The sequence below is a fragment of the Etheostoma cragini genome, chromosome 10, assembly GCF_013103735.1.
Source record: "Etheostoma cragini isolate CJK2018 chromosome 10, CSU_Ecrag_1.0, whole genome shotgun sequence".
Taxonomy (NCBI): Eukaryota; Metazoa; Chordata; class Actinopteri; order Perciformes; family Percidae; genus Etheostoma; species Etheostoma cragini.
The window spans coordinates 14,905,805-14,918,641 of record NC_048416.1 but is presented as its reverse complement, the minus strand read 5'-3'; the positions used below and the strand labels follow the sequence as shown (position 1 = coordinate 14,918,641).

At 42.3% G+C, this 12,837-nt stretch overlaps 4 protein-coding genes across 8 annotated transcripts in view; 3 read left to right on the top strand and 1 right to left on the bottom strand.

Annotated features, from left to right (window-relative positions):
- The first annotated feature begins 272 nt into the window (after nt 1-272).
- tomm5 (translocase of outer mitochondrial membrane 5 homolog (yeast)) lies at nt 273-1,218 on the top strand. Its single transcript, XM_034883819.1, has 2 exons — nt 273-508; nt 777-1,218. The coding sequence occupies exons 1-2, from the start codon at nt 388-390 to the stop codon at nt 809-811; spliced, it is 156 nt and encodes a 51-aa protein (XP_034739710.1). The 5' UTR covers nt 273-387; the 3' UTR covers nt 812-1,218.
- Nucleotides 1,219-1,440: 222 nt separating this feature from the next.
- Nucleotides 1,441-4,619, top strand: LOC117951851 (zinc finger and BTB domain-containing protein 5-like). The gene has a single exon (XM_034883804.1). It carries the CDS (start codon nt 2,290-2,292, stop codon nt 4,309-4,311), a length of 2,022 nt encoding a protein of 673 aa, XP_034739695.1. The 5' UTR covers nt 1,441-2,289; the 3' UTR covers nt 4,312-4,619.
- grhpra (glyoxylate reductase/hydroxypyruvate reductase a) lies at nt 4,601-8,755 on the bottom strand. 2 transcript variants are annotated; one of them, XM_034883814.1, is made up of 9 exons: nt 8,480-8,755; nt 8,021-8,151; nt 6,814-6,886; nt 6,616-6,732; nt 6,450-6,538; nt 6,134-6,235; nt 5,849-5,984; nt 5,557-5,687; nt 4,601-5,415 (listed from the first exon to the last, which is right to left on the bottom strand). In XM_034883814.1, exons 1-9 carry the CDS (start codon nt 8,563-8,565, stop codon nt 5,294-5,296), a joined length of 987 nt encoding a protein of 328 aa, XP_034739705.1. In that variant the 5' UTR covers nt 8,566-8,755; the 3' UTR covers nt 4,601-5,293. The 2 variants fall into 2 exon arrangements, with proteins under 2 accessions (XP_034739705.1, XP_034739704.1); XM_034883813.1 differs by having other exon boundaries at nt 8,021-8,154; nt 8,480-8,746.
- A 572-nt stretch (nt 8,756-9,327) lies between these two features.
- Nucleotides 9,328-12,837, top strand: part of si:ch211-203d1.3 (protein phosphatase Slingshot homolog 3) — a 12,358-nt gene continuing 8,848 nt past the window's right edge. For 2 of the 4 annotated variants that reach the window (XR_004658263.1, XM_034883806.1), the window contains exons 1-4: nt 9,328-9,503; nt 10,464-10,625; nt 11,953-11,990; nt 12,094-12,265. Coding sequence is in view for 3 of the 4 variants with exons in the window: in XM_034883806.1 (XP_034739697.1) it covers nt 10,578-10,625; nt 11,953-11,990; nt 12,094-12,265 (258 nt within the window). In the remaining variant the exon portion in view is untranslated. Of the gene's footprint in view, nt 9,504-10,463; nt 10,626-11,245; nt 11,257-11,952; nt 11,991-12,093; nt 12,266-12,837 lie in introns of those variants that run through there. The other 2 variants (XM_034883807.1, XM_034883808.1) reach the window with 2 other exon arrangements.

Sequence of the window (12,837 nt, the reverse complement as noted above, 5' to 3'; positions counted from 1 at the left end):
CTTTAAGAATTAAAATATGCCTATTTATTGTTATTTTCCTCAACATTAACATGTGGTTGGTTTGCATGATTTATTAGCCTGGTAACACTTTATAATAAAAAGGTAGTTACTGTTTTTGAAAGGGTAAGGATGGATTAGCTACCCTTTTTCATAACAAACTAAATAAATAGCTATTTACATAGCCTAAATATGAACTGCAACATTTATGGAGCCAAGTTGTTTTCTTAATCGTCTTCGTGCGGTTTGTCCCTTCGTGAGCTCCGTTACTCCCGTTGCTACGTAGGTCTATTTCCGGTTTAGATGATTCGATCCACGCTCCCGAAACGGTGAATACTTCTAGCACGAAAGGCACGCTTAAGAACCGGACCCAGTTAAACAACAACGGTCATGTTTAAGCTGGAAGGACTCGGGCCTAAAATGGACCCAGAAGAGATGAAGAAGAAAATGCGACAAGATGTCATCTCGTCTTTACGAAACTTTCTTATTTACGTCGCCCTTCTCAGAGCCAGTGAGTAACGTGACAGGCAGAGATGACATTGACATTTAGCTAAATACTGAAAGTAGCCTACTGACATTGTTTGGTCACCTCATGCATGTGATAATCAACTAAAAAAATCCCAAGCACCAAAGGGTAGTTTTAAAAAGAAGGTAATTACGTTACAATATCCTAATACTCTACCGTTAGCTACTTTTTTTCCTCTACCCCAGGAAATATAAAAACATAATAAACTCACGTATTCATGGTCTTAACTGGCACAATTGATCTGTGTTTACAGCCCCGTATGTGTTGAAGAAGCTGGACAGCATATGAGCAGAGCAGCATGTCTCTTCTCCCGCCATCCACTGACTCCATCAGCCAGCAAGGACCGTCATCAGCAGACACCTGGGGCCATCACAGCACATCTGGTGGACAAGACCCGTGTCTGTCCATCACTGCACCTGACGACACACTCTGGCCTCCTTTCTTATGTCTCGTTTCTTGTTGTAAACTTTAGTCTGCCTTTCAAGTTACATATATTGTGATAAATGTTAAATGGCATGTGTGATAGTGTGTATGCATGCCATGCCCACTTTAAATGGAAACCATGTTTTTTTTTGTTTTTACATAGCAGATGTGAGCAGTCTTGTACACATGGAAGGAATAGTCTCAAATTGCATTACACATGTACACAGCAAGTGTTAAATCTGGAATCACTGGCAATAAAAAAAGAAAAGGATCTCGAAATGTCAAACTCTTTGTTTAAACCTATTAACAAACATCTGCAGCAGCGACAACTGGATTCTACAGCGGTCTGTTATGACAAGCCTTTAAATGGATTTCTTTCAACCTGTGGCTTTATGCAACATTGCTCAAAGACAGTGATGTTTTTTATTGCTGTTCAATTGTCTGTCCTCGAACATCTTCTTATGGCCTGGGTTTGTTCTAAGCACCTAAATCTTAGTATTGCAAGGATCCATAAATTAGAAAGCTATCAGCTCAGAATAAGACTCCTAACTAGTAAAAGCATGTAAAGTCTAAAATGGCATCTGCTGCAGATGCCTACCTAGAGCAATAAAGCACTAAAAAGAAATATTACAAACCATTGTTTTGTTTTTTTAGACAATATTTACATTGATTTTAATGTAACTGATGGATATTTAGCACTAATGGTAACATAAATGCATTTGGAAATAGTAAGTGCGCAGTAACCATTATCAGATTATTTAATGAAATGTAACAAACCATGAATCAAAATTAATTGAATCGTAGATGCACTTTCATAAGATCACCACCTGGCGGCGGGGTTGTTTAATTCTGAGGGTTTTTGAACAAATGATGGAGGCGTCGACAGTGGGGGGCTAAACCAAACCGGGTGTCCTGTGTGAGCGCTCTGAATCAGTAGCATTCACAATAACCATGAAAAAACAATTTGGGTTATTATCTTTAAGTTAGTAGGAGTAGAACCGTTGTGCAGAATCAGATATCCGGCTGTTCTCAGGGACAAGGCAGAGCCCGACTACGGAGACAAAGCTTGAAACCGCGCCGCATCCTTCCGTGTTATTGTTGGACCGGGCCCGCCCATACTCCAGAGCATCAGTAGGAAACCTGTTACCCGGTTATACAAAAAAAAGACAATACACTGAACATCGCACCGGATTTAGGCGTCTGTGGAAGGCCAGGGTCCAGCCAGCCTGATGTGGATAGCGAGGAGACAGCGCTTCATTGTGCTATTGAATTGCCAGTAGCGCCACGGATGCTACAAAATAACCAACTGTAATATTTAATACCAACAAATCTCACCGCCTATTATGGACTTTCCAGGTCATTTCCAGACTATTTTCAGGCAGCTCAACCACCAGCGCCTCCATGCTCAGCTGTGTGACTGTGTGGTGGTGGTTGGAGGCCAGAGCTTCCAGGCTCACCGTTCCATCCTGGCAGCATGCAGCTCCCACTTCAGGGCGCTGCTGAGCTCCAATGACAGCGGTGATGAGGTTGGAGGACCGGGAGCGGACATAGGTGGAGGTGGGGGCCCCAGTGTGATTGAGCTAGATCCAGAGGTGGTGACCCCAGAGGCCTTCTCCACCTTGCTGGACATGATTTACACCTCCACCCTCTCTCCAGGGGCCTCCAATGTAATGGATGTGCTATTGGCGGCATCACACCTGCACCTTAACACTGTTGTCAAGGCCTGCAAGCTCCACCTGTCCAGGAAAAACTTTCCTGCCTCGCCCCCGAAAGGCTGGAGGTCAGTGCAACAGCAGCAACAGGGTCAATCGTCCGGGGCGGACAGGTCTGTCATGGAGGAAGACATCGATGAGGAAGACGTGGTAGTGGAGGTTAGTCAGTCTGGTGGGGTTGATGAGCAGGGGGTGACGAGGAGGGAAGTCAGTGGAGAGCTGAGTGCTGCACAATTTTTGAGGCACAAGAGGAAGTCACAGGAGGACAGGCTCAGTGGGAGAAAGAAGCCCTGCGGGCTAACTGAGGGACACTATAAGGAGTGTTCCTCTACTGTAGCCAAAAGCACCGTCAGTACCGAGGAGGGTGGAGAGGAGCTCCTGTCCCCAGACTGCCTGAAGACATCCGACGGACTCTGGGAGAGCCCAGGCGAGGACGAGGTGGAAAAGAAATACGAAGCAACCAAGGGAGAGTCAGAAGAGATCCAGCTGCCGAGCCAATCGGACAGCAGCGCAGGTGGTGTAGGTGCGTGGGAGAAGGGCGGAGATGCAGATGAAGACACTGTGGTCAAAGTAAAGGTGGGAGAAGAAGGGGAGGAAGAGGGAGAGGAGCCAACAATGGCGATGATTGAGGTGAAAAAGGAAAGTCTGAGCTCATACTCCCCAGATTTACCAAACAATTGTCTATCTCCGCCACAAGACTGCACAGACAATTTGGATGCACTAAATGAGGAGAAAATGGCCACAGCCTGCCCAACTGAGGGTGATGTTAGCTCTTTGCAATCTCAGCTGTACACAGATCTACACACTGATGCACAGAGAGAGAGACAGGCTGGAGATTTGGGTGAGGAGTCAGCAGACTGCGAAGGCCTCGACAGCCTATCAGAACTTGCCTTTTCCTGCTTCCTCAATCCCAGTAGTGAGAGTGTAATGGGAGCTTTGGAGGAAGAAGACAGCCTAGCTAGCCTCACTGCTGCGGCTACTGCTGCTGCCACCGCTGCCAGTGATGCTCCTGCAGCTGCTGGAGATACTGTCCAACTGTATCAAAACTCAGGAGAAGCCTCTTCTGCTCACGCCTCTGATTCCTCACTAGTTTTTCCAGTGACATCTGTCCCCTTGCAGCAGCTTCTCCCAACTCAGGGCCCTGGTTTCAGTGACACACTCATCCTCCAGCCTACTCAGAACTCTTTAGCAGGGTTCCTGAGTGGCATCAGACCAGGCCTCGGTCCGGAAACCCCTCTCATCCAACCCTCCAGGGCCGGGAAAAGTTTAGGGGCAACAACCTTCCGTCGCATCGCGCCAAAAGTGCCGCCTGGATCAGATCAGTCCTCTTCTTCGTCTGCGGGGGATGCTGCTGAACGGCCGTCTCTAACCAGAGCTTCTGAGGATGTTATGTCCAAGTGCAAGAAAGCAGCTGCTGAAGACCATGTGCTGCTGGTGGAAGGGGAGAAGAAATACGCCTGCAAAATCTGCTGTAAGACCTTCATGAACCTGACTGACTGTAAGAAACATATTCGTGTCCACACAGGAGAAAAGCCCTATCCCTGTCCAAAGTGTGGCAAACGCTTCAGCCAGTCCTCCCATCTGTATAAGCACTCGAAAAACACCTGCCTACACTGGAAAGACGATCAGTTATTCCCGGATACCCTGCTGTAACCTCCATTTACCCAAAAGGGGTTTAATGACACAATTCTTTGAAAAAATGCACTCTGTAAACTTGATTATTTATTTGTCCATACGCTCAATTTTTTTTGCTTTGTTACATGAATTCCAAGCCAATAAGCTCATGTAATTCTTATGCTTTTTGATGTTCTCAACCATGTTGTGATTTTAAGAAATCAAAATTCATGAAATGAAACGGATACAGTTCAGCCAAACTGATGTGAATGCACTGAAAAGAATGTCTTGTTTTTTGACTGCTGTGTAAGAGTGATGAGAATAAATGATGCTTACTAGTTTTTATTCATCTTAAATCGATTTTAAGAATGAGAAAACACACACACCTTTAACACATTACATTTAAACTTAGCCATACATTTGTACTCTTTAGACATATCCCATTTTAGTAAAAACTGGAGTGTTGAACTGCTCTGTTACAATAGATATGGGGCATTAACATCTGAATAAAGTGCAGACCAATAATTATAATGCTTATCTTCATGGCAAGCCATTGATTCTATTTTGAGGGAGACATATTAAATTCAAAGGAGAAAAAAGGTTTTGCACTTTTCCACAAGACTTAGCATGCAGTGGCTTAATAAGAACAACTGTTAAGGAGTGATGCTAGTTTGTGCATTAGCCTATTTTTCAAGAACTTGAATACATGTCTGATATGACAAAACACTACACTATTAGGCTTTATAAATGAAATGTAATTGCACTTCCTTCTTTAAAAATGCACATTGTATACTGACGGTGCAGCTCATTAGTAACTGACAGGATCAAAATTAAACTGTTATGTTAACACTGACATGATGTAAATATGGATCCATGGATTGCTGAACTACATTAGTATTCTTTTTTCATCCCTTCTACACATTGAGCTCACATAGGAGACCATTACTAGATCAGTACATTACTTGTTTCTGTTACTGCAGCATCAGAGGCGACAGTAGGCACGTCGGCTCAGTTTCAGGCACTAGAAGGTGAGTTCACTGGGCATGTCTGTGCCCTGTAAACCTCCCAGCAGGTTTTGAGCTGATAAAGCTCCCATGACGCCTCTTGTGGAGTAGGTGGCACTGCCGATGTGGGGCAACACCACTGCATAAGAGAAGAAAGGACAGACTACCATTAGAAAAACAGAACAAGTCAAATCCAAAATGCATGTGGACATTTTTGTCAAATCAGGAAGGAAAAGAGGCCTAAAAACACGTCTGTATATTTCACATCCTGTCTACTCACCACAGTTTTTAAGTGTCAGAAGAGGGTGGTTTGTTGGGAGTGGCTCAGGTGTTGTGACATCTAGTCCAGCTGCAGCTATCTGTCCGCTGGTCAACGCCTCGTACAGATCCTCCTGGTTCACCACAGCTCCCCTAAAAACAATTATTTACTACATCTTCATCCTTATGTATTTAACCACAAACAGCGGGTGTCAGAACTGTCTACACCCTTACAAAAATAATCAAGACAGAGTATGTTTCCAAACCAATCCTTCTGCCATAATGTACACATCTGAGCTGCTTTGGAAGTCTACCTGCTTGAGTTGACGAAGACTGCTGTGTTTTTCATCTTACTGAAGAAGGCCTTGTCACACAGCCCCTGGGTTTCTGGCGTCAGGGAGCAGGAAACAACTAGGAAGTCGCTCTCAGACACAAGCGTGTCCAGGGAAACTGTTCAACAGAGAGGTGACAAGGAGGAACAAAGGGGGAAGAGAGAAAACATAAAAAAACGTTATTTTTAGTAGATAGTTTTCAAACGTCAATTGATTTTCACTTCTTCTGTCCCCTTTCGCCGTGTGAGTTTCTCTCCTTTTTCTTACCAAACTCTCCATTCACTTCGGCAGCATTGGCCTTGGCTGTTCTCCCAGAGTATAGCAGCCTCTTCACTCCAAAGGGCATGAGTCGCCGAGCTATGGCAATGCCTGAACACAAACACAACCAGTTATTCACCTACGACCGGGTCTTGAATTTCATCGGAAAAATAATAATCACACAATGCCAGTTAGGAATGACAACCCTGAATTTGGATACAGGCTACTACTACTTGGCTACTAGTAGTCATGTGAGATTATGTGCTGTGATATTTGCAGTGCATTGCAGTGCTAAAGTAAGTGAAGCCACAACAGCAAGCCTCACCGATGCGTCCCAGTCCAACGACTCCTACTGTGCTGCCAGAAAGACCGTAACCACACAGCCAGAGAGGCTTCCACGAGCTCCAGCCTCCACTGAGAGAGAACGAGACAGTGAGATCGTTGTGTCACCCAAAGGAGACAGCTATTAGTGTAAATGTGTGAAGACTGACTTTTTGACCTCCTCCACTCCCTCTGGTAATCTGCGAGCGGCGGCCAGCAGCAGAGCTACGGTCAGTTCTGCTGTGGCGTCAGTCAGGACATCTGGAGTGTATCCTACACGTATACCACTGTTAAAAACAAACACCAATATAACTTTGAACCCATGTGACACTTCCTCATATAGTTTTCTTTTTTTTTATGTAACCTACCGTGTTTTGATTTCGTCGAGAGCCAAGTGGTCAAATCCCACTGACAGGGTGCTGATTACTTTTAGGTTTGGCCCTGAAATCAGAGACAGACCATCTGAAACACGGAAATCTTGACACTTGATTAACAGAATATTACTAAAGTATGAATTGTTTTAATTTGAGTTTTTATTGATTAGTTCAAAATGTCATCTTTAACAATTTTCATAGTCAAACAATCATTTAATAAAATACATTAAGAAAAAAATCTCTGGTTATGTGACTTTGTTGCTTTTCTCTGTTTCATTTTCCCCTATTGGAAGTTTTCATGTTAAATTGTCTTAAGACATTAAATAAAATCAGGGGTGTCCTCGTAACAAAGAGGATTAAGATGCTGACCATGAGTTGTAACAATGACTTGAATCCACTTGGGGACAATTGTAACCTCTTTTTTTCTGTCCCTCATATCCTGTCATCTCTCTACAACTGTCTGTGATAAAATCATACAAATGTCCCCCAGAATACTATAGGCCCTGCTAATATCTTACAAGCTTCTTATAGACTTATCAATTACAATTAAACAATGGATTCCCAGAAATGAAAATACAGTCATTGTTACTTGCAGTCCTAGTTTTATTTGTCTTATTGTTTGTTTTTAATTACATGAATTATGTATGTATGTATGTATGTATATGTGTGTAGTTTCAGATGATAAGACTAAGCCTTGAATGGTGAGACTAAAAATTCCAAATGTTTTTTCCTGTTGCAGTCCAAGGAAGATAAAACATTTCTATTTTCCTTGGTTACCATGTAAGTGAATGACATCAGTTGACAGGAAGTAAACATGGACCAAAGCCTAATAATGGTTTAAACATGTTGACTTGCCACCAAAGGGTCCTGTACCTCCGCTATCCAGGCCCCACAGCTGTGTAAACTCCTTGTCCTCTTTTAAAACTACTATTATCTCATTATGGCTTTTTCTAAAACTGATGGTATTTGTTGTCCTTGTTTCATTATTATTATTATTTTTTTAAATCTTGTTTAATGTTTCGGATACTGTAAAGCAATTTGAAACTAAAGCAAGTTAGAATTACTATGATTCTTATTCTTAGGTATCCAGAGAACTCTCGATAAAGCACGTGGGACTAAATGGATCTCACACACACACACACACACACACACACACACACACACACACACACACACACACACACACACACACACAGAGTACCTGCAGCATCCAGAACCTCAGCATCGATCTTGTCTGAGAGCAGACACAGAATACCATGAGCTCCCTGCACACCTTTGAGAAGGTCTGCCCTAGGCACAGGCTCATCCGAGTCCCACAAAGACACCTCACACCTGTTTCCAAGGAGACAGAAAAAGACCAAATGCATTAAAAATGGCATGCCATTCAGGCCTACAGGCAGATTTAGAGCACATAGGTTAGCTAAAGAACTAACTGTAGTGGTGAATGTGTCAGTGTGTGGCCCTGGTAGAAGTCGGTCTGTCACTGTGGACTTCAATGGAAGATCTCAGTTTCTATTGGCTACAGAAGTGTGTAACATGAATCCAAGTTAAGCTGATAACAGACAGGGTACACTAGAAGAACAGCCATCCGTATATAGTTGTGCTAGTATATGCAGCCTTGTCGATTTGTAGTCAAATAACAGTTCAAAATACTGCATACACTCCCGCTGTTGTCAGGATCTTCATCCCCTCTGGCGGGATGCGCCTCGTCACGAACACCTTCATGAGTTTACCAACAGTTTGCATCCCACTTAACGGTCGAAATGAACGTATAACTGTGTGGGGAGGATGGACGTACACACTCAACCCAGACAGATCTTAACCTTCAGCGTCCTAACTTGCACTCGCTGTGAGAAAACTTTGCACGTTTCTCCTACAGAAACCAGGAAGTGTTTGACTTCATGTTGCCTACTACTGCGCCTGCGTGGAGTTATTCAACTGAACGGGTATAGTCTCGCTGTGCCAGACCATACTCCACACCGTATACGTTACATCTCTGCCATGTTTGTTCTGGTTATTACAGTCTTCCTCTCTGATTTACGTATTTTATTGACATTCTTAAACAAATTTAATGTCGAAGATATCATTCAAAATTCCGCATTGTCTGTTATAGCTGTACAATTATAATTTAAAACATCAGTCTAGAATGTCTCTTTTTTATTTTTTATCATTATTAGCCTACTTTATTTGGATGTTTACGTTTCTCCTCTGATTTTGCTTCCTGGGATTGTGTAAAAAAAGGTGAGAGCACAATGTGTTCTTCAGCCGTTCTACCTCAACCTTTGTTGCTAATAATACTTGTGTAGCCTACTTTAGGCTACTTAAGAAAGAAGTTTTGATGCAGGAGTATTTGAACATTTTACTGCTACTGCATCTGAATACTTCTTCCACCGATGACAGCCACCCTGAAACCCAAGAAATGAATTACAAATATTTTTTTTTGTAGTTTTTTTGTGGCCACTGTGGGAAGACGTCAACGTATCCCAGCGTATGACATCATTGTCTCCTCCTGCATCTTCGTTTCCTCGTGCTCGAGCTGCTTGGGGCAGCAGAGCCGCTGCGCTGGAAATGGTGAAGGCTTTACCCTCGAAAGCGACAGAGGGCGGAATAATTGCACTCTGTACTTGAGGAACAAACAAGGAGCCGTCAAAGCAGGAAATTCGAGTGAACCCAGTCTGGAAAAGGTGAGGAAATAAATTGGTTTCTTTAGGGAATTATTATCATTTATATCAGCTGACTGGCAGGCTAACGTTACATACTGTAGCTTGCTGTTTGGTTTGTAGCAGCAAGGAACCGCGGTCTGTTTTTATCTCGTCAGTCAAGTAGTCAACTACTTCGTTGTGATAACTCGCCTGGTAATGCCACGAGTAACGACATACTGTAGGCTATTATGTGCATGCCTAAAGCCATTTTACCGCACTGTTCATGTCATAGCAATGGTCATTAGTCCACAGACTCAAGAAACCACTTAAGGTAAGACCTTATATAGGCCTACTTTATACGTTCATATTGGCTAATGCGTGATGACCTAAGACTATATGCCCAAGGCGCATCCTTATTTGTACGACTGTAGGCTACGTAACTAGCAATCATTACTATCTACTATATGCACAAAAGGAAGTATTTTGTCTTATTTCATTTTTATTTAGTCTTTTCTATCTGCCTTTATTATGTACACAATGCAAGTGTGTGGCACTGTAAGAATGCAGTTTCGTTCCTGTATGTAGAAAGCTCTGTGACATGTGACTATCGGTCTATGTCATTTTATACCATGTTATTAATATATTATGACATTTTTCTTGAAATTAAATTGATTAAAAAATGTTATAGATTAAATAACAAGATAAAATGTCTGATTTCTGATAGGGAAGATAGTTACCCCAATATCAAGGCACGTCATCACATTGCTTCAAAAATCCTGTCAATCCAGGAATGTCATTGAGCAATGTTGGCGTAATACAACCAGAGATGTGACAAAACTTCTGACATTATTTTGTACACTCAATGTATTTATCCTTACACTGCCCACCTCTAATTCTACTTGATTAAACTAGCAGACAACTACCTCTATCCTCTTCTGTAGCAACATCTGGCATAAAACCTATAGGATGAATTCAAATCCAAATATCTGTGTGTCGTTTCAGAAGAAAATACCACTATTTGCCCGCCCACTGCACACTTTTGGCTGAGAAACCTGCAGCGCCTGTCTGAGCCTGCCCGCAACAGCAGGTTTAGTGGAGACAGATCTGTACTCTGCAATGGCTCTGTTGACCCTGCATAGACTCTCATCCATCTCCACTGCTCCAGTGAGTCCACTCATCCAAATGCCTTGTTGAACTTTGCCTTTGTTGAAGTTTTCTTTACAAATAGTGTTTCCGACCTGTACGAGCTGTTCATGCTGTGTTCTACATGAAGAGCAGCCATCACTACATTTGCCTGAAAGATAATGAGGGCTGTTTTAGTTTTTCAGTTGCTGCCAGTGATGTGATTGCATTGATGGGCTTACAGGGCAGACCTGCCACAGATTTAGTCGTCAACATCCTCAAAGTGATTTAGTTGCATTTCACATTCATTACAGTGTCAGAGAGTGATTGGATCACCATATTTCATTGCCACCTTAGTTTTCTAACTTTATCTCCTCTCATTCTGTCACTCTATCATTAAGGTTATTTAACTTTACATCCAAATCCTGGCTTTTCTTCTGGTCTTTGTCATTGCTAGCTAAACCATAAATGACCTTTCTGTGGGTCCAAGTCTCATTTTGTGCATATTTGGTCACAGTATCTAATCACTCTGCTATCTTAACTTGTGTTTTCTCCTTTTTTTCTTCTTCTTCTTCAAACCCTCATCGTTCCTCTCCTGGCTCCTGCTCACTTCTCCTCTTTCATTTCTTTTTTTTGTTCTTGACTCTGTCTGGACTTGTCAGTTGCGTAACAGGTAATGTTACTGTCTCAAGTTTGTTTCTCTGTTAAACCTTGTTACTACTGCTACTCCTCACTCTTTTGTGTTTCTTTCTCCTTCCCCTCTCTTGCATTGTGTTTCTGCTTTATTTCTTGTTCTTGTATGATTTCACTAATTCCAACCCCTTAGATTCCTCTTCCGTGTGCTTACACATTACTCTTTGTGTCTGTCCCCTCACTTCAGTCTTCCACTGCACCTTATCTTTGTTGCACATTTTACCCGAGAAATTACTGGACATTTTTTTCCGGCCTTTTCTTTCCAAACTTCACAACAGAAAATACATCACACACACTGCCTTCAATGTTCCCAGAAGATTTGTCACAGTGTTCCAACACGTTAGTCTTCATCAAGTTAGAAATGTGCCATTCTGGGAACATTAAAAACAATGTTTACTCATGTTATCTACTGTATTACAACGCCATCATCTGCTTAGAATTTTCTTTGGGGATGAGAATATGTCAACCCTTTTTCACGATTTCAAACAGTTTGCTCAACCAAAACGTTACAGTCTGCTGGAATGTGTAAAAGAGATCATGTGATTTACAAAAAAACAATTGTAAAAATCATCATCAAAAGAAAAAATAAAACTTTGACAAAACGGAATCATACAAACACAGTAGAAGTTAACTATCTCAATTTTTCTTGTGATTTGATTGTTGTTGTTTTTTTAAGGATGAAAGCCTCCAAAGAAGAGGGCGACTTCAGAAAAGGTAGATGTGCACCAGTGTCGTCTTTGAATTGTCATCTAATAACAGTCCTGACAAAATGTTTCCCAGTGGGTGATTACAGTGGCTGATCTCTGTCTATCTGTAGGGAGAGCTTTGCCCTCGTGAAGGGGGCGGCCCTTCTGCTGGAAGACGGCAAGGGCGGGGGCCTCGATGAGCAAGCTCCACCTTCTTCTGTAAAAGAAGGCGGTGGAGCTCCACGGCACAGACAACTTCATGCCATGGTTGAACAGCTCCGACCAGAAGATACCATCAAGCTGGTGAGGCCTAATGTTTACCTGCAGGTTGCAAGTCAGATCAGCTATAGTTGACATGCAGAAAGAATTTTGTTTGGTAAGCTAAGTATTCCATTTCCATCAACATGTATAATCCTACAGTATATCTCAGGTAAAGGTCATACCATCAGTACGTAGAGTTTAATCGTATATTAAGTTGATTATGGTGGTGCTAATTGGAGAGCAGTTCTGATAGTTGGAGTAATTCACTTGTTCTGTTCAGTCACACAGTGAGAGATTTAAACTTGGTTTACCTGGGAAAAACGATTAGGCTTGATTTGATGCAGCAAACAAATGCCCACCAGGACTTGAATGCATCGGTGTGGGAAGAAGGACTAATAATTGTGTGTGATGGATTACCCAGAAATATATTTAAACCATTAACTGGGTGGATGGCAGAAAAAAATGAAAAAATAAATCTAAAACATAATGGAGTTACTGGGCTAAAACGTGAAAATAGCACAGGAGTGGTCATATAAGTGGATAGTATCTGTGTTTCTCTTTAAAACAACATTGACTTCCCTAATTAGATTTTCCTGATAATCTCCCGATAATAG

Excerpts from the sequence above, each read along its gene's own strand:
- tomm5 (XM_034883819.1), top strand. The coding sequence starts at position 388 with ATGTTTAAGCTGGAAGGACTCGGGCCTAAAATGGACCCAGAAGAGATG. Across the intron at positions 509-776 it reads CGTCGCCCTTCTCAGAGCCA|CCCCGTATGTGTTGAAGAAG; the intron begins GTGAGTAACGTG and ends CTGTGTTTACAG.
- LOC117951851 (XM_034883804.1), top strand. The coding sequence starts at position 2,290 with ATGGACTTTCCAGGTCATTTCCAGACTATTTTCAGGCAGCTCAACCAC.
- grhpra (XM_034883813.1), bottom strand. The coding sequence starts at position 8,565 with ATGCAAACTGTTGGTAAACTCATGAAGGTGTTCGTGACGAGGCGCATC. Across the intron at positions 5,985-6,133 it reads CGAAGTGAATGGAGAGTTTG|TTTCCCTGGACACGCTTGTG; the intron begins GTAAGAAAAAGG and ends TCTGTTGAACAG. Across the intron at positions 5,416-5,556 it reads TCTGACACTTAAAAACTGTG|TGGTGTTGCCCCACATCGGC; the intron begins GTGAGTAGACAG and ends TCTCTTATGCAG.